Raw genomic sequence first — 20,183 nt, forward strand, 5'->3', positions numbered from 1 at the left:
GTTAGAATAAGTCACTAAAAGTATGGTGTTTGAAGGAAGGTATAGTAAGTTGGAAGAGGCAGAGGATGTTATTCTCTTTGTCTCTCTGATGATGTCTATGCTTTGCCCTAGTTTGCTATCTCCAATCGTTTCAAGAACCGTTCTGGAGACATTCCAAAACGACAGCACTGGCTAGACTGGGCAGCTGAGAAATATCCAGTAAGTTGGAAATGCAGAAACATCTTATGGCTTGGTAGTGTCTTTCTTGATGTTCAAAATGATTCTACCCTACCGCATTCAACCTCCTCTCTACTGTTTTTTGGACATTTCTACTTTAAGCAAGAAAGCCATGTACAGAACGTCTAGCAATTCTGCTTATTCTTCCTCCTTTTTGCAGAAGCAGCTCATTATGGATGTGAAGGCACTGACCAGGGTACTATTCCTTTATATCCCATTGCCCATGTTCTGGGCTCTTTTGGATCAGCAGGTAAGAATAGTTCTTTTAGACATTACTCCTCTTTACAGCCACTTCCCTCTCATAGGAAAGGGATTTCTCATAAAAGGATCTGTTTGCCCTAGGGTTCACGATGGACTTTGCAAGCCACCAGGATGAATAGGAATTTGGTGAGTAGAAGAGATTTTCCAGAGAAGTCTATTATTTTCTTCATCATCTATATTGAGGAAAAATTAATTTCTTTGTGTTTTTTCCTGAAAACTAGCAAGATCTTCAGAGAGGTGTGTTTAGCCTGAAGGCACTGTGTAGGCAAAGATAAAGAAAGTTAGTCCAGAATAAAAACGAGAATCTTCTCTTTAGAAGTCAGGAACATAAGGATGAGAAAGTTTCAATGTATACAAGGAAGTATTGAGATACATGTGATACATACCTAGTATGGTGACTTTCTTCTATCTAAGCCTATCCCAGGGCACAGCAGGGTCAGGTTTGAGTGGCGCTACTACACAATTGGTCCATCTCTTCAACAAGGATCACAGTAGAGGACCTGTGGGAAATGGAATATTTTGTATATATGGATATGGAAAGAATGAGAAGGTTATACATATTATTTTCTCTTTTTCCAAACTCCATTCTTTAGCCCACTCAAATAAGATACCATCTCTGCTCTCAATTGTTTTCTTCCTAGATTAGTGTATTATTTTTCTATCTTCTCAGTTTTCAAAAGGATAGAGTAGAATGATATCAGGGTCTTATTAGTCAGTCTATTTGGAGCCTACCAAATACAATTTTACTTTTCCCCTTCTTCTGGTTGTCTCTTATTTACTATGGTGGTCTTCTTGTTGACCCTCTGGAGAACAACTTTGGAAACACTGTGTCAAGGAGCATCTTCACCCTAACCATGATGTTTCGTCCTTCACATTATTAAGACCTACAACTGCAGTTGCTGAGATCAATAAAAATGCACTGACTATTCTCTTTCAAGTTAAGGAAAGCATAATATATACAAAAGAATTTCTCCCTTAGGCTCATCTGCCTGGCAAACAGCCAGAAGCCTTCCCAAGTCTGTTCCCATCCCCCAAATAATCTTAATGGCAAAATAGTGGCCCTAAACCAAAGACCTGATTAATTTTGTCTTACGTGCTTCTCACTTGCTAACTAGCAAAATTATCGATCTAAGCCAATAATTTTTTTTCTTGTCTTCGGACACCATCTAAATATCCTTTGTTAATGTTTCAGGGTTTTTTTGTGCTTCAGCCAGACCAGATGCAGGTATGTGACTCTTCTATAGCCATTGGGGCTTATCTCTTTCCTCATCTATGCCTCCACCTGCAGTATTAGGATTAACAACCATAATTTGATGCTCTTCTTCTTGTACACTGATAAGGGCCAAGCTTCGAGATGAAGCCCTTTAAGCCCCACAGTTCTCCTTGACACCCCCTGTTAAGTACTTAACTTGCCACAGGTAAAGTATAAGCATTGGATTTTTTTCCATGTCAAGATAATATAATGAAAATATTGTGAAAGAAATTGTAAGGCTTGTTTTGTGAGCAATGAAGTCATGAAAGGAAAGATCACACAATAATTTTGGCAGAAAGACACACTCAGAGTGAAACTTGTCCCTTGGGATATTTGGAAGCTAAATATGCAAGGGAAATAGGGTCATGGGTGTAAATGGACTGAGGAATGTGGAATCATTTTGTACTTAAAATGACAAAAGTGTGTGTAGATGTGAGAGTGTGTGTACACAAGCAAATGAGTGCAGTGCTCACACTCATCATAGGAGAACATTTGTAGCTAATCCTTTTTATCATGGTGTTACAGGTTCTAAATCCCCTTCTGGTTCTTATCTTCATCCCGTTATTTGACCTTGTCATTTATCGTCTGGTCTCCAAGTGTGGAATCAACTTCTCGTAAGTGTTCACTATGCCTGTATGGATTACCCTAAACTGACTCAGTCTTTGCCCAGTTTGATAGAGTCAATGTCAGTATTTTTCTTAGTGATGATTGGTTTTGGTTTACCATCTATCAATAGATGGTAAACCAAAACCAATCATCACTAAGAAAAATACTGTTAGACTAAGTGCCTATTGACACTTAAAAATGGGAATTAGATCTAATTAATGAGAATTGAAGCCATTACTGTGGACTTAACTGTGTGATGTTGACGGGGCAGGTCTAGGTTTCATGAAAAACCAAAAACGTAAAATGTAGCTGCTTTCTTCTTGAATATTGTCTCTTTAAAGAAACTCAAAGCCTTTGATGACTACTAATCCCTTTAAATCTCCTGTTGTCCCTATGAAACAAATGAGGAATCTAGTAGGACTGGGGATTGAATTGTTCCCAATTACTGCCTGAAATCTTTTCTAAATAGAAAGATTAGTCTTTTTTAGAGTTTGGCAAAAGAAAGTTTCAAGCCTCCTTTCATTCTTGATTTAATAGCAACTTCATTTTGAGGACCACTTTACCATATGAAAATGGCCCTTAGTCATTTGTTCATTGAGCAGATGTTGGGAAGTTTAGGACCAAGTGTCGTGAAAATATAAATCAAGCACAAAAAAAAAACAAAAAAAAAAACACCCATTTCCCTCAAAGAGTTTATTACTTAGTAAGGGGACTAGAGCATATATATATAACACAACTACTACACAGGTAAAATAGTGTCTGGAAGGGAACATCAAGTGCCAAGGAGGTATAGAAAAGAAAAAGGCTTCCCCTGCCAAGGCCAACAGACTTCTGCAGAGCAAGGTGAGGTAAAGCATGTACAACGCCTGGCATATGGTAACTGTTCAATAAATCTAGTTGTATTGCCATTACTTTTGGTATTATGACATAGTGGATAGACAAACCATCATAAGCAAAGGTGGAGGTGGGCAAATGTGGTGTATAACAGAGAAGTTCAATGTGACTCAAGTAAAAGAAGAAAGAAGAATGTATAAAGGCGAGTTCTAGGAAATACCTTGAAAAGTAATTGGTCATGTAAAAATGGATTTAAAAAAGAAAAGTAATTGGGATCAAATCAGGAAAAGTCTTTGATACAGGTTGAATATTTGTACCCACCCAAATCTCAAATTGAAATGTAATCCCCAATGTTGGAAGTGGGGGTCTGGTGGGAGGTGGTTGGATCATGGTGATGAATTCCTCATGAATGGTTTAGTGCTATCCCCTTGGTGCTATCCTCATGACAGTGAGTTCTCATGAGATCTGACCATTTAAAAGTGTGTAGGCTCTCCCTACCCTTCACTTGCTCCTGCTTTCACCATGTGACATGCCTGTTTCCCCAGAGAGTGCAAGCCATAAACACTGGTGACTTCCACATAATGTTAAGCCTGCAGGCATGCAGAGTGCAAGAATGAAGAATGGTTGGCAGCCTTCACCTAGATTTCAGAGGCTGTATGACAAAGCATGGGTGTTCATGCAGAAACCTTCTGCAGGGATGGAGTCCCCATGGAGTACCTCTGCTAGGGCAGTATAGAGGTAAAATGTGGGATTGGAGCCCCACATAGAGTCCCCACCAGGGCACCCCCTAGTGGAGCTGTGAGAAGGGGGCCATCATCCTCCAGACCCCAGATTGGCAGACCCACTGGCAGTTTGCACCCTGGCCCTGGAAAACCACAGGCATTCAACAACCTGTGAGAGCAGCCATAGCGGCTGAACTCTGCAAAGTCACAGGAGTGGAGCTACCCAAGGCCTTGGGAGCCCACCTGTTGTACTGGTGTGCTCTGAATGTGGGACACAGAGTCAAAGGAGATTATTCTAGAACTTTAAGATTTAATTAGGGGGGTGATAAAAAATAAAAAAAGAAAAAGAAAAAAAAGATTTAATGACTGCTCTGCTGGGTTTCAGACTTGCCTGGGGCCTGTAGTCCCTTTGTTTTGGCCAGTTTCTCCCTTTTGGAATGGGAATGCTTACCCAATGCCTATATGTCCATTTTATTTGGGGAGTAAATAAGTTGTTTTGATTTTATGGACCCATAGGTGGAAGGCACTTGCCTTATTTCAAATGAGACTTTGGACTTGGGACTTTTGATTGAATTTCTGCTGGAACGAGTTAAGACTTTGCGGGACTACTGGGAAGGTATAATTGTATTTTGCAATGTGAGGAGGACATGAGATTTTGGGGTGCCAGAGATGGAATGATATAGTTTGAATATTTGTCCCTGCCCAAATCTCATGTTGAAATATAATCCCCAATGTTAAAGGTAGAGCCTGGTGGGACATGATTGGATCATGGGAGTGAATTCTCATGAATGGTTTAGCATCATTCCTTGGTGCTATCCTCATGATAGTGAATGAGTTAGTTCTCACAAGATCTGGTCATTTAAAAGTGTATGGCACCTCCTGCCTCCTCGCTTGCTTCTGCTTTCACCATGTGGCATGCCTATACCCCCTCTGCCTTCTCCCATAATTGAAAGCTCTATGAGGCTTCACCAGAAGCTAAAAAGATGCCAGCACCATGCTTCCTGTAAAGCCTGTAGAACCATAAGCTAATTAAATTGCTTTTCTTTATAAATTACCCAGTCTCTGGTATTTCTTTATAGCAATGCAAGAACAACCTAATGCAGTCTTTAATAATAGGCTATGGAGTTTGAATTTCATTCTTTAGGGTCTAAAGTTTAGATATAATTGTTTCTCCTTTCCACCACAGGTCACTTAGGAAAATGGCTGTTGGTATGATCCTAGCATGCCTGGCATTTGCAGTTGCGGCAGCTGTAGAGATAAAAATAAATGTGAGTTTGGTAACTCTTAAGCTCCTTGAGGGCAGGACCGTATCTTTCTTATTTGCTCTTTTGACTTGTTCAATCATGATTCCCTGGGACCTAGCACAGTACCTGTTTTATAAGAAGTGTGTCATAAGTATTTGTGATAAATAAGTAGATACAGGGGTAGAAAAGCAATGCAAAATGAGGCCCACCTCTCACCTGAGTGACTCAGAATGTGTTTTCAGGGAATTCTTAAACACTCATATTCAAGATAGCTAGCCATCTTCTTAGGGAATACATGCTTATGTGATGCCTTTCTAGATACTCAAGTAAATATCTTTTGGCAGATTGAATAGCCACTATTATGGATGGGGCCACAGCTGAGTCAAAAAGCATGGAGTTTGTAAGCTGGCATTGGTACTTGCTACATTGAGCTGATGTTTCCCTCTCCAAATTGCCTTTGGAGTTTTCTAAGCCAAATATTCTTCAGACGGAAAAAACCATGTCTACTTGGCTAGTGGTCTAGGCTGTCAGAAACAACTGAGATATGTATTCTCATTGTATCTGAAAGATTATTTGTTGGTTATTCCAACATGTATTCTTTGTTCTAAGGAAATGGCCCCAGCCCAGCCAGGTTCTCAGGAGGTTTTCCTACAAGTCTTGAATCTGGCAGATGATGAGATGAAGGTGACAATGCTGGGAAATGAAAACAATTCTCTGTTAATAGAGTCCATCAAATCCTTTCAGGTAAGGTGTGTGACTGAATGAATTAGAAACTCTGTATGCTATATTGATCTTGATTTTTTCTTAACATTAATTGTATCATAAGCATCTTCCCATGTCCTTAGATAATCTTTGAGCACATAATTTTAATGAGTATATAATAAATATTTCATCCTATAGATATGCATAGTTTATTTAGACATTTCCACATAAAGTAGTCAGTTTTTATTATTGCACATAATCCTATAATGAACATTCTTATTCATAAATATTTATGCATGCCCCTGATTATGTCTTAGGGCAGATTCCAAAAAATAAAATGGCTAGGTTAAAGAAAGAAATTATTAGGTTGAAAGTGTCTAGTGAGGTCACCTACCTTAAGATGCTACAACATTGTGGTGTACAATATGAAGTAGAAGGTGTATGTGACCTTCATTTTAGGTTCTTCATTTTACAGAAAACACCACATTATTCCAAATTGTACCTGAAAACAAAAAGCCAGGATTTTCACTTCCACCTGAAATATCACAATTTGTCTGTCTACACTGAGCATTCTGTGCAGGAGCAGAACTGGTACAGTCTCTTCATTCGTGAAGATGGGAACAGTATCTCCAGCATGATGGTAAGTTAAGGAATTGCCTGTGTTTTAAGTTGTCATCTCAAAGTAATGTGACTGTCTTATCAATGTCTTACCAAGAATATGCCTAATGATCAAATTTCTGAGTATAGGTCTTATTTTGTCAGCTGTTACTGATTTTTACTTTCCTCTGTTTTAGGTAAAGGATACAGAAAGCAAAACAACCAATGGGATGACAGCCGTAAGGTTTGAATGTCAAAGAGATTCCAGGCCACACTGTTCTCATGAATCTTGGATCTCTTCTGATCTTTGGGGCTTCATTCTACTTGTTCTAAATAAGAATTCTCTCTCCTAGTTGCCAGGGGCACTGGTGTCAAAAGGAATTTTCTAGGACAGTAAGAAGCAGATAAGCTTCTTTTCTCATGTGAGATTCAAAGATGACTCTATCTGTTTATGGCCCCTGTGCTCTGGGGCATAAATTCTTTCTGCTGAATTTTATCTATTTATCTTACTCTCAGAAAAATTACTGAGTACTTCTCTCTTTGTGATTGCCAGAGAGAGATTTGAAAGTGAGAAAAAAATCCTCCCTTCATTTTTGATAGTTGAATATATATCTTTTAAAGTAAAGTTTTTATTATAAACCTATAGAGGCATCATGCTATAGTACACAATTGGAGTCAAAAGATTTAGTTTTGAATCCAGATAAGGCTGAAGGGTCTTGTCAAACAGTGAGGGACAGTTGTAGAGATGGAGTGCCCAAAAGGACATATGTTCTCTGTGGCAGGTATGAGATATGAAATGGACAGATATACAGATACACAGGTATTAGATATGAAATTGACGGCCACCTGTGTCAAGAAGTTGCTGTTGAGAATAGCATTTTAGAGGAGAACTTTTAGGAAAGATCTGGATGTCACTGAAGGATAGGATAGTCATAATAACTTGCTTTTGAATATGCTTCAAAAAAGTAAACAGCCAGGCGCAGTGGCTCACATCTGTAATCCCAGCACTTTGAGAGGCTGAGGCAAACAGATCACCTGAGGTTGAGAGTTCAAGACCAGCCTGATCAACATGGAGAAACCCCATCTTTACTAAAAATACAAAAATTAGCCAGGCTTGGTGGCACATGCTTGTAATCCCAGCTACTCAGGAGTCTGAGTCAGGAGAATTGCTTGAACCCAGGAGGTAGAGGTTGTGGTGAGCCGAGATTGCGCCATTGCACACCAGCCTGGGCAACAAGAGTGAAACTCTGCCTCAAAAAAAAAAAAAAAAAAAAAAAAGTAAACAGCTCAAAATAAGACACTGTGAAGTCATAGAGCCATATGTCTCTGGAAGGGGCATTTTCTAGGTCAATGAAGAATGATCTAAAGTCTGAGAATCAACATTCAGGACTCTAGAGTGAACTGTCTTTCTTATTCCTCAGGCCAGAGACCAAATCAAAAGCTATCAAAACAGAAATGTAGCAAAAACCCATCCTGAGAGGACAATCTAGGGTCCAGGTTCAGAAAAATAGAAAGATGGTTCTGGAAGGGTCCACAGTTTCTGCAGACTCCAAAACAATTACAACAACCCTCTCTGGGCTGGGAGTTTGAGTTTTGTATAAGTCATATTAGATTTCATTTATAAGAGGATATCAGTTTTATGTAAATACTATTACATCTTTATATATGCATAATTATCTTACTTTTCTTAGTAAAGTCTCAGTTGATAGATTCACCACTATAAGGGAAATAAATTGGATGCACCTAAGCTGGCTTAGTGAGGAAACTCAGATTGCCATAAATGATCATGACACAGTCCATCTAGCTAGAGGTCTGGTGAGGATGTGATGATAAAAGTTCAGGAAAAAGAAAGTTAGGGATAGCTAAGAGTATGGATTCCTTTTTACATGTGGGTTCATTCGTTTGTCTAGTTAACAATATATATTATGTACCTTTTATGTGTCAGCCATTATTCTAGGCACTTGGGCACTGGGGATTTAGTAATACATAAAACATAAAAGGCCCCAACCTCTTTTATCAGGTGCTCCTGTTGGGTGTGTTTGTTTGATATGTTAAATAGTATCTCTATCCTCAGGTTTGTTAATACTTTGCATAAAGATGTCAACATCTCCCTGAGTACAGATATCTCTCTCAATGTTGGTGAAGACTATGGTGTGTCTGCTTATAGAATTGTGCAAAGAGGAGAGTAAGTGCGTGGCCCCTGTGGACATTTTATTTTTGTCAATAATTGTTTTTAAGTGCTATATTAGTATATAGGTAGAGAACTTAGGTGCATGTGGGCTAATTTTAAGTATAGACAGACTCCTGATCTTTCCCAGCTCTTGCTTCCTTCCCTCAGTCTCACTTTTTTCTGCACATATATGTTGAGATAATGATTGCTCTGAAGACCACACTGTATAGTTAACAGCCCATCTCTGTGTAATTAACACAGTTCATCTCTGTGAGTTTCACAGTTTATTATTGGTTCCCACTTCTACTAAAGGAGGTACTTTGGTACCTTGCATTGGCACTTCATTACTTAGAGCTTATCCTTTCAGGTTCACTGTTATAGTCTGTTCTACTAAAGTCATAAGATTTGCTTGAGGAAAGTTCACTTGGGACTTAAGTTCACAAAAGAATATGATTTACACCTTCTTTATTTAGGTTGAATATTTTAGAAAATACCCAACAGGCAATAAAGAGTTGAAATCAGGGACAGAAACCTGGCATGAAAATAACCCTCTCCAAGAAACATTCTCTTCAAAGACAATTAGTGGCTTCACTGCTTTCATCATTAGTGATCTCATCAGTAGAGAGATAATCTCATCAGTAGATCTCATCAGTGATCTCATCTGTAGAGAGATGAGATAACTTTTGCCTGGAGATGGGAATGCTTTTCTAAGCCGTCATATTATTCTAACCCAAACTCATCCTGTTCCAGATACCCTGCAGTGCACTGTAGAACAGAAGATGAGAACTTTTCTCTGAATTTGGGTCTACTAGAATTTGGTGCAGCATATCTGTTTGTTATTACTAACGTAAGTAGCTCACAGCCACCTCCTCACCCTCTCCATACTCTCCATATATATATCTCCTGGGATCCTCTAGGCAGGACAGAAAACAAAAGAGAAGACTCTGTGGCAAAGGAGACACATATATTTATTTCTACTGTAAGCTGACAGGTTCTACAGTGACTTTATATTTATTTATTTTTTTGAGATGGAGTTTTGGTCTCGTCACCCAGGCTGGAGTGCAGTGGTGTAATCTCGGCTCACTGCAACCTCCACCTCCCAGGTTCAAACGATTCTCCTGCCTCAGCCTTCTGAGGAGCTAGGATTACAGGTGCCCTCCACCATGCCCAGCTAATTTTGTATTTTTAGTAGAGATGGGGTTTCACCATGTTGACCAGGGTGGTCTTGAACTCCTGACCTCAAGTGATCCACCCGCCTCAGCCTCCCAAAGTGCTGAGATTACAGGCATTAGTCACTGCAGCTGACTCTACAGTGACTTTAGAAAGCCCACTGTCTCCATAGGGGGTGTTAAGAGATAACATCAACAACAGACAAAGGGTCTTGGGGAAGGAGAGACATAATTTATCTTGAGCCATCACTATGAAATGTCACGGTCTGCTCCAGTCTCATTATGGCTCCAAGCAAACAAAAGTTATTTATGAAAAAGTACTTATGTCTTCTTTGGCCATCTCCCTATGCAGATCTCACTCCCTGGCAATTTGATCTGCTAACATATCACAGTCTGAAATACTAAAACTGATAGTAATGTCAATCCCTACACAAAGTTTGGGGATCAGTTAACTGTGGTCTGTTAAAAACAAGTGTCCTAGCAGTCAGGCCAGGGAACTTCTGATTTTAATTTTGATGTCAATCTTGACTTTGTTATTTCATTAGTATTCACACTATATTAAAGACTAAAAGACAGTGAATAAGAAAAAGAGAGAACATTTCTAGAGGTTTGATGAGAAACCAATCTATAAAGTTTTATTTATTTTACTAATTAATTTAATTAACTTAATCCCTTTAGTATATCATTTTTATAACAGCTTTATTGAGATGTAATTCATATACCATAAAATTCACCCATTTAAAGTATCCAATGATTTTAAATACATTAGCATAGTCAATATATGTTCGTATGTATCATTATATACATATATATGTATATAATATATTCATTATATAGAAGGAATATATAATGTATTCATTGTATAGAAGGAATATCTATACAATAACATATATTCAATAGTTTCTATTATATTCACAGATTTGTGTCATTTTGGTACACTTTTTGTCACCCTTCCCAAAAAATAACATACCCATTAGCAGTCATTCCCTAATTCCTCTTAAACCACTAGTCTACTTTATCTATAAATTCTTCTATTCTGGACATTTCATGTAAATGGAATCATAAAATAAGTGACATTTCATGTCTGAGTTCCTTCACTTAGCATGTTTTTCAAGGCTCATCCATGTTGTAACATACATCAGTATTTCATTTCTTTTTATTGCCTAGTAACATTCAATTGCATGAATATAATACATTTTATTTATTTATCAGTTAATGTACATTTGACTTGTTTCTACCTTTTGACTCTTGAGAATAATGCTGTTATGAATATTCATGTACAAGTTTTTATGTGAACATATGTTTTCATTTGTTTTGGGTAGGTAACTAGCAGTAGAATTGCTGTGTCACATGGTGACTCTATGTTTAACCATTTGTGGAGTTTTCCAAAGTGACTGCACTGTTTTACATTTCCGTCAATCATGTATATGAGTTGCAGTTTTCTACATTCACCAACACTTGTTTTCTGTCTCCTTATTGTAGCCACTCTAGTGTGGGTGTGAAATGGTATCATTGTGGTTTTGATTGCCTCTCCCCTGATGGCTAAATATTTGGAGCATTTTTTCCTGTCTTTATTAGTCATTTGTATATATTCTTTGAAGAGATGTCTATTCAGATCCTCTGCCTAATTTTTTTTTTTTTTTTGAGATGGAGTCTTGCTCTGTTGTTCAGGCTGGAGGGCAATGGTGCCATCTAGGCTCACTGCAACCTCCGCCTCCTGGGTTCAAGCGATTCTCCTGCCTCAGCCTCCTGAGTAGCTGGGATTACAGGCACGTGCCACCACATCTGGCTAATTCTTTTGTATTTTTAGTAGAGAAGGGGTTTTACCATGTTGGTCAGGCTGGTCTCAAACTCCTGACCTTGTGATCCATCCACCTCAGCCTCCCAAAGTGCTGGGATTACAGGCATGAGCCACTGTGCCCGGCCTCCTCTGTCTAATTTCTAATTGGGTTATTTGTATTTTTTATTAGTTGTAAGGATTCTTTACATATATCTGTTATTTGCAAAATCTCACAGTCAATAGGTTGTCTTTTAACTTTCTTGATGGTGTCTGTTGAAGCAGAAAAGTTTTTAATTATGAAGAAGTTCAATTTATCTATTTTTTCTTTGGTTGATTGTACTTTTGATGTCGTACCTAATCCAAAGTCATAAGAATCTGTGCCTGTGTTTCCTTCTAAGAGTTTTATACTTAATACATTTTGAGATAAATTTTGTATATGGTATAAGGAAGGGGATCCAACCTCATTCTTTTGTATGTGTATATCTAGTTGTCGCAGGACAATTTCTGGAAAAGACTATTCTTCCTCTATTAAATGGCCTTGGCATTTGTGTCAAAATTCAATTGATCAGAAATGTAAGGGCATTTTTTCTGGACTCTCAGCTTCATTCCATTGAACTGTATGTTTATCCTTGATTACACTGTCTTCATTACTGTTGCTATGTAGTAAGATTTGAATTCAGAGAATGTGAGTCTCCAGTCTTCTTCTTTTGTAAAATTTGTCTGCTCATTCTGGGTCCCATGAATTTTCTTTTTTTTTTTTTTTTTAATATTGCATTTTAGGTTTTGGGGTACATGTGAAAAACATGCAAGGTTGTTGCATAGGTGCATACGTGGCAGTGTGATTTGCTGCCTTCCTCCCCTTCACCTATATCTGGCATCTCTCCCCATGCTATCCCTCCCCAACTCCCCACCCCGCCCGCTGTCCCCCCAACTCCCCCCAACAGACCCCAGTGTATAGTGCTCCCCTCCCTGTGTCCATGTGTTCTCATTGTTCAACACCCTCCTATGAGTGAGAACATGTGGTGTTTGATTTTGTGTTCTTGTGTCAGTTTGCTGAGAATGATGGTTTCCAGATTCATCCATGTCCCTACAAAGGACGCAAACTCATCGTTTTTGATGGCTGCATAATATTCCATGGTGTATATGTACCACATTTTTCCTGTCCAGTCTATCATCGATGGGCATTTGGGTTGGTTCCAGGTCTTTGATATTGTAAACTGTGCTGCAATGAACATTTGTGTGCATGTGTCCTTATAGTAGATCGATTTATAATCCTTTGGATGTATGCCCAGTAATGGGATTGCTGGGTCAAATGGAATTTCTGTTTCTAGGTCCTTGAGGAATCGCCACACTGTCTTCCACAATGGTTGAACTAATTTACACTCCCACCAACAGTGTAAAAGTGTTCCTATTTCTCCACATCCTCTCCAGCATCTGTTGTCTCCAGATTTTTTAATGATCACCATTCTAACTGGCGTGAGATGGTATCTCAATGTAGTTTTGATTTGCATTTCTCTAATGACCAGTGATGATGAGCATTTTTTCATATGTTTGTTGGCCTCATGTATGTCTTCTTTTGTAAAGTATCTGTTCATATCCTTCGCCCATTTTTGAATGGGCTTGTTTGTTTTTTTTCTTGTAAATCTGTTTTAGCTCGTTGTAAATTCTGGATATCAGCCCTTTGTCAGACGGGTAGGCTGCAAAAATTTTTTCCCATTCTGTTGGTTGCCGATTCACTCTATTGACTGTTTCTTTTGCCGTGCAGAAGCTGTGGAGTTTGATTAGGTCCCATTTGTCTATTTTGGCTTTTGTTGCCAATGCTTTTGGTGTTTTGGTCATAAAGTCCTTGCCTACGCCTATGTCCTGAATGGTTTTCCCTAGGTTTCCTTCTAGTGTTTTTATGGTGTTAGGTCTTATGTTTAAGTCTTTAATCCATCTGGAGTCGATTTTAGTGTAAGGTGTCAGGAAGGGGTCTAGTTTCTGCTTTCTGCATATGGCTAGCCAGTTTTCCCAACACCACTTATTGAACAGAGAATCCTTTCCCCATTGCTTGTTTTTATCAGGTTTGTCAAAGATCGGGTGGTTGTAGATATGTTGTGTCGCCTCTGACACCTCTGTTCTGTTCCATTGGTCTATATCTCTGTTTTGGTACCAGTACCATGCTGTTTTGATTACTGTAGCCTTGTAGTAGAGTTTGATGTCCGGTAGTGTGATGCCTCCCGCTTTGTTCTTTTTGCTTAGAATTGACTTGGCTATGCGGGCTCTCTTTTGGTTCCATACGAAGTTTAAGGTGGTTTTTTCCAGTTCTGTGAAGAAGGTCATTGGTAGCTTGATGGGGATAGCGTTGAATCTGTAAATTACTTTGGGCAGTATGGCCATTTTCACGATATTCATTCTTCCTAACCATGAACATGGAATGTTTCTCCATCTGTTTGTGTCCTCTCTTATTTCGTTGAGCAGTGGTTTGTAGTTCTCCTTGAAGAGGTCCTTTACGTTCCTTGTTAGTTGTATTCCTAGGTATTTTATTCTCTTTGTAGCAATTGTGAATGGCAATTCGTTCTTAATTTGGTTCTCTTTCAGTCTGTTATTGGTGTATAGGAATGCTTGTGATTTTTGCACATTGATTTTGTATCCTGAGACTTTGCTGAAGTTGCTTATCAGTTTCAGGAGATTTTGGGCTGAGATGATGGGGTCTTCCAGATATACAATCATGTCGTCTGCAAATAGAGACAATTTGACTTCCTCCTTTCCTAATTGAATACCCTTTATTTCTTTTTCTTGCCTGATTGCTCTGGCTAGAACTTCCAGTACTATATTGAATAGGAGTGGTGAGAGAGGGCATCCTCGTCTAGTGCCCGATTTCAAAGGGAATGCTTCCAGTTTTTGCCCATTCAGTATGATATTGGCTGTCGGTTTGTCATAAATAGCTTTTATTATTTTGAGATACGTCCCGTCGATACCTAGTTTATTGAGAGTTTTTAGCATAAAGGGCTGCTGAATTTTGTCGAAGGCCTTCTCTGCATCAATTGAGATAATCATGTGGTTTTTGTCTTTGGTTCTGTTTATGTGGTGAGTTACATTTATAGACTTGCGTATATTGAACCAGCCTTGCATCCCCAGGATGAATCCTACTTGATCATGGTGGATAAGCTTTTTGATGTGCTGTTGCAATCGGCTTGCCAGTATTTTATTGAAGATTTTTGCATCTATGTTCATCATGGATATTGGCCTGTAGTTTTCTTTTCTTGTTGAGTTTCTGCCGGGTTTTGGTAGCAGGATGATGTTGGGCTCATAAAATGATTTGGGAAGGATTCCCTCTTTTTGGATTATTTGGAATAGTTTCAGTAGGAATGGTACCAGTTCCTCTTTGTATGTCTGGTAGAATTCGGCTGTGAACCCCTGTGGACCTGGGCTTTTTTTGGGTGGTAGGCTCTTAATTGCTGCCTCGACTTCAGACCTTGTTATTGGTCTATTCAGGGTTTCGACTTCTTTCTGGTTTAGGCTTGGGAGGAGGCAACTGTTCAGGAATTTATCCATTTCTTTCAGGTTTTCTAGTTTATGTGCATAGAGTTGTTTGTAATAATCTCTGATGATGGTTTGAATTTCTATGGAATCTGTGGTGATATCCCCTTTATCTTTTTTTATTGCATCTATTTGGTTATTCTCTCTTTTCTTTTTTATTAGTCTGGATAGTGGTCTGTCTATTTTGTTGATCTTTTCAAAAAACCAGCTCCTGGATTTATTGATTTTTTGTAGGGTTTTTCGTGTCTCTATCTCCTTCAATTCTGCTTTGATCTTAGTTATTTCTTGTCTTCTGCTAGGTTTTGAGTTTTTTTGATCTTGCTCCTCTAGCTCTTTCAATTTTGATGATAGGGTGTCAATTTTAGATCTCTCCTTTCTTCTCATGTGTGTACTTATTGCTATATATTTTCCTCTAGAGACTGCTTTAAATGTGTCCCAGAGATTCTGGTATGTGGTGTCTTCATTCTCGTTGGTTTCGAAGAACATCTTTATTTCTGCCTTCATTTCAGTGTTTATCCAGTAAACATTCAGGAGAAAGTTGTTCATTTTCCATGAGGCTGTGTGGTTCTGGGTTGGCTTCTGAATTCTGAGTTCTAACTTGATTGCACTGTGGTCTGAGAGACTGTTTGTTATGGTTTCCGTTCTTTTGCATTTGCTGAGGAGTGATTTACTTCCAATTATGTGGTCAATTTTAGAGTAGGTGTGATGTGGTGCTGAGAAGAATGTATATTCTGTGGATTTGGGGTGGAGAGTTCTGTATATGTCTATTAGGCTTGCTTGTTTCAGGTCTTAGTTCAAATCCTGGATATCCTTGTTAATTTTCTGTCTCGTTGATCTGTCTAATACTGACAATGGTGTGTTGAAGTCTCCCACTATTATTGTGTGGGAGTCTAGGTCTCTTTGTAAGTCTTTAAGAACTTGCCTTATGTATCTAGGTGCTCCTGTATTAGGTGCATATATATTTAGGATCGTTAGCTCTTCTTGTTGCATTGATCCTTTTACCATTATGTAATGTCCTTCTTTGTCTCTTTTGATCTTTGTTGCTTTAAAGTCTATTTTATCAGAGATGAGAATTGCAACTCCTGCTTTTTTTTGCTCTCCATTTGCTTGGTAAATCTTCCTCCATCCCTTTATTTTGAGCCTTTGTGTATCCTTGCATGTGAGGTGGGTTTCCTGGATACAGCACACTGATGGGTTTTGGCTTTTTATCCAATTTGCCAGTCTGTGTCTTTTGATTGGGGCATTTAGTCCGTTTACATTTAGGGTTAATATTGTTAAGTGTGAATTCGATCCTGTCATTTTGATGCTAGCTGGCTGTTTTGCCCATTGGTTGATGCAGATTCTTCATTGTGTTGATGCTCTTTACCATTTCGTGTGTTTTTGGAGTGGCTGGTACTGGTTGTTCTTTCCTATGTGTAGTGCCTCCTTCAGGAGCTCTTGTAAAGCTGGTCTGGTGGTGATGAAATCTCTGAGTACTTGCTTGTTCTCAAAGGATTTTATTTTTCCTTCACTTATGAAGCTTAGTTTGGTTGGATATGAAATTCTGGGTTGAAAGTTCTTTTCTTTAAGGATGTTGAATATCAGCCCCCTCTCTCTTCTGGCCTGTAGGGTTTCTGCTGAGAGATCTGCTATGAGTCTGATGGGCTTCCCTTTATGGGTAACCCGACCTTTCTCTCTGGCTGCCCTTAGTATTTTCTCCTTCATTTCGACCCTGGTGAATCTGATGATTATGTGCCTTGGGATTGCTCTTCTAGAGGAATATCTTTGTGGTGTTCTCTGTATTTCCTGGACTTGAATATTGGCCTGCCTTGCTAGGTTGGGGAAGTTTTCCTGGATAATATCCTGAAGATTATTTTCCAGCTTGGATGCATTCTCTTCATCACATTCAGGTACACCTATCAAACGTAGATTAGGTCTTTTCACATATTCCCATAATTCTTGTTGACTTTGTTCATTCCTTTTTACCCTGTTTTCTCTAATCTTGCCTTCTCGTTTTATTTCATTGAGTTGATCTTCGACCTCTGATATCCTTTCTTCTGCTTGGTAAATTCGGCTGTTGAAACTTGTGCATGCTTCGCGAAGTTCTCGTGTTGTGTTTTTCAGCTCCATCAATTCACTCATATTCCTCTCTAAGTTGTCCATTCTCGTTAGCATTTCGTCAAGTCTTTTTTCAAGGTTCTTGGTTTCTTTGCATTGGGTTAGAACATGTTCTTTTAGCTCATGGAAGTTTCTTATTATCCATTTTCTGAAAGCTGATTCTGTCATTTCATCACACTCATTCTCCATCCAGTCTTGTTCCCTTGCTGGTGAGGAGTTGCGCTCCCTTGTAGGAGGAGAGGTGTTCTGGTTTTGGGTGTTTTCATCCTTTTTGCACTGGTTTCTTCCCATCTTTGTGGATTTATCCACCTATCGACTTTGTAGTTGCTGTCTTTCTGATTTTGGTAATTTTAAGTCTGCAGCAGCAGAACTCATAAGCCCCCTTTTCTTCCCCCCAGGTGTTCTGTCCCAGGGAGTTAGGGCTTTATGATTTCCCGCTGTCTTGCTATCGTTTTCCCTGCCCACAAGGTGGCAGCCTAGTCACACTCAGCCTGCAGAGGCTTCGCTGAGCTGCTGTGGGCTCTGCCCAGCTTCCATGTGAACTTCCCTGCAGTCCTGTTTATATGGGTGTAGTTAGAACTGCTTCCACTATGTTGGCCCGCCCCTGTAGTGACGGAGTCTCTGTAGTGGCGGGTTACCTTGGTTACTGCAAATTGCCCTGGGAACTGCAGGGTGTTTCCCGGTGGGGGACGCCCCTCCCTGACTGAGCTGGACTGTCCTGGGTTCAGCCGTGCTTCCCGTGGCGCCCTCTTTGCCCGGGAATCTCTTGGCTTGACTCCCTGCCTCAGCTCCCCTTGCTGGCCCAGAGGGGACCCAGTCTTTTTCACTCTGCACAAGGAGCTGCTGCCCCCTGCACCAGGTGTTGGCCGAGCGGCCGCTCCGGTCCAACCAGTGGTGCTGGCAACCCGTGGAGCTCCTCCGTCTGTGAATCTCCTGGTCCGTGGGCAGTAAAAATCTGCTGCCCTGTGAGCCGCTGCATCAGCCGAAGCAGCGGCTCTGAGATTCGTGGTGTGCCCTTGCCCAGGAATCTCCTGGCTTGACTTCCTGCTTCAGCTCCCCTTGCTGGCTCAGAGGGGACTCAGTCTTTCTCACTCTGCTCAACGAGCCACTGCCCCCCACCCCAGGGTGTAGGCCAAGCGGCCACGCCGGTCAGACCAGCGGCGCTGGTGACCCATGGGGCTCCTCCTCCTGTGAATCTCCTGGTCTGTGGGCAGTAAAATTCCGTCTGGAAATGCGGCGTCCACTCACCCTCTGCGCCTTCTCTCAGAGCTGCAATCGCAAGTTCCTCCTAATCGGCCATCTTGGATCGATTCCCACCCCCATGAATTTTCATATGAATTTTAGGATCATCTTAAGATCAGAAGCCAGCTGGGATTCTGATAGGGATTGCATTGAGTCTGAATATCATTTTAGGGAATAGTATTGCCATATTAACAATAATAAGTCTTCTGATAGTGAACATGAGATGTCTTCCATTTATTTAGGTCTTCATTAATTTTTTTCAACAATGTTTTGTAGTTTGTTTATTTTATTTTATTTTGACACGAGGTCTCATTCTGTGGCCCAGGTTGGAGCACAGTAGCACCATCATAACTCACTGTAGCCTTGAACTCCTGGGCTCAAATGACACTCCTGCCTCAGCCTCCTGAGTAGCTAGGACCACAGGCATGTACCACTGCTCCTGGTCAGTTTGAAATTTTTTTTTGCAGAGGTTGGAGTCTTGTTGTGTTGACCATGCTGACCTCAAACTCCTGTCTTCAAGCAATCCTATCTCAGCCTTCCAAAGTTCTAGGATTATAGATGTGAGCCATCATGCCCAGACTAATGTTCCTTTTTAGAGACAGGGTCTTGCTATGTTGCCCAGGCTGGTCTTGAACTTCTGGCTTCAAGTGATCCTCTCTCCTCTTCTCTTGAGTAGCTGGGATTATAGGCATAAACCACCATGCCCAGCACATGTTATACATTTTACATTTATTTTGTTAAATTTATTTCTAATTATTTTATTCTTTTTGAAGCTGTGGTGAATGGAATCCTTTTCTTAATTTCATTTTCAAAATTTTTATTGCAAATTACGGAAATACAGTTGACTTTTGTATATTGATTTTGCATTGTGCAACCTTGCTGAACTAATTTATTAGTGCTAATAGCTTTTTAGTGGATCCCTTTGACTTTCTACATACAAGATCATATCATCAGCAAATAGAGATAGCTTTACTTTTTCATTTTCAATCTGGATGCTTTTTGTTTCTTTTCCTTGTCAGTTGCTCTGCCTGGAAGCTCTAGTACAATATTGAATAGAAGTGGTGAAAGCAGACATACTTTTAGGGGGAGAGCATTCAGTCTTTTATCATTAAATGTGAAAACTGTGGATTTTTCATAGATACTCTGTCAGATAGAGAAAGTTCCTTTCCATTCCTAGTTTGTTGAAGAGTTTTCTCTTTGTTTATTTGTTTTGGCATGAACAGGGGGATTTTATCAAATGCTTTCCCTACATTTATTGAAATAATAATATGGTTTTGTCCTTTATTTTATTGATATGGTGATTTACATCAATCGATTTTCAGATCTAAAACCAACCTAATTCTATCAACCTCCTCCTCTTCTTTCTTCACCTCTTCCTTCTTTTTTCTTCTTTTTTAGAAATAGGGTCTCGCCCTGTTGCCCACACTGCAGTGCAGTGCTGCAATCATAGCTCACTGTAGCCTGAAACTCCTGGGCTCAGTGATCCTTCTGCTCAGTCTTTCAAGTAGCTAGGACTACAGGCATGTGACACCATGCTGAATTAATTTTAAAAAATTTGTTTTAAAGAGAAGAGGTCTCACTATGTTGACCAAGCTGCTCTAGAACTCCTGGCCTCAAGTGATTCTTCTGCCTCAACCTCCCAAAGTGCTGGGATTACAGGCATGAACCACTCACTGCACCTGGCTATAATTCTATTAATTTTCTAGGGCTGCTGTAAAAAAGTACCACAAGCTGAGTGGCTTACAGAATAGAAATGTATTGTCTCACAG

General features: G+C 39.7%; 1 protein-coding gene across 1 annotated transcript in view; it reads left to right on the top strand.

Moving 5' to 3' along the window:
- The window catches only part of SLC15A2 (solute carrier family 15 member 2), a 62,535-nt gene that overhangs the window by 31,118 nt on the left and 11,234 nt on the right, over positions 1-20,183 (top strand). Inside the window, exons 9-19 of the mRNA XM_012476214.3 lie at positions 112-198; positions 377-466; positions 559-603; positions 1,670-1,702; positions 2,255-2,343; positions 5,078-5,159; positions 5,745-5,879; positions 6,313-6,477; positions 6,632-6,678; positions 8,509-8,619; positions 9,355-9,451. Of these exons, the coding sequence (XP_012331637.1) occupies positions 112-198; positions 377-466; positions 559-603; positions 1,670-1,702; positions 2,255-2,343; positions 5,078-5,159; positions 5,745-5,879; positions 6,313-6,477; positions 6,632-6,678; positions 8,509-8,619; positions 9,355-9,451 (981 nt within the window). The remainder of the gene's footprint in view (positions 1-111; positions 199-376; positions 467-558; positions 604-1,669; positions 1,703-2,254; positions 2,344-5,077; positions 5,160-5,744; positions 5,880-6,312; positions 6,478-6,631; positions 6,679-8,508; positions 8,620-9,354; positions 9,452-20,183) is intronic.

The sequence above is a fragment of the Aotus nancymaae genome, unplaced genomic scaffold, assembly GCF_030222135.1.
Source record: "Aotus nancymaae isolate 86718 unplaced genomic scaffold, 86718_ANA_hifiasm-v0.15.2.pri h1tg000011l, whole genome shotgun sequence".
NCBI lineage: Eukaryota > Metazoa > Chordata > Mammalia > Primates > Aotidae > Aotus > Aotus nancymaae.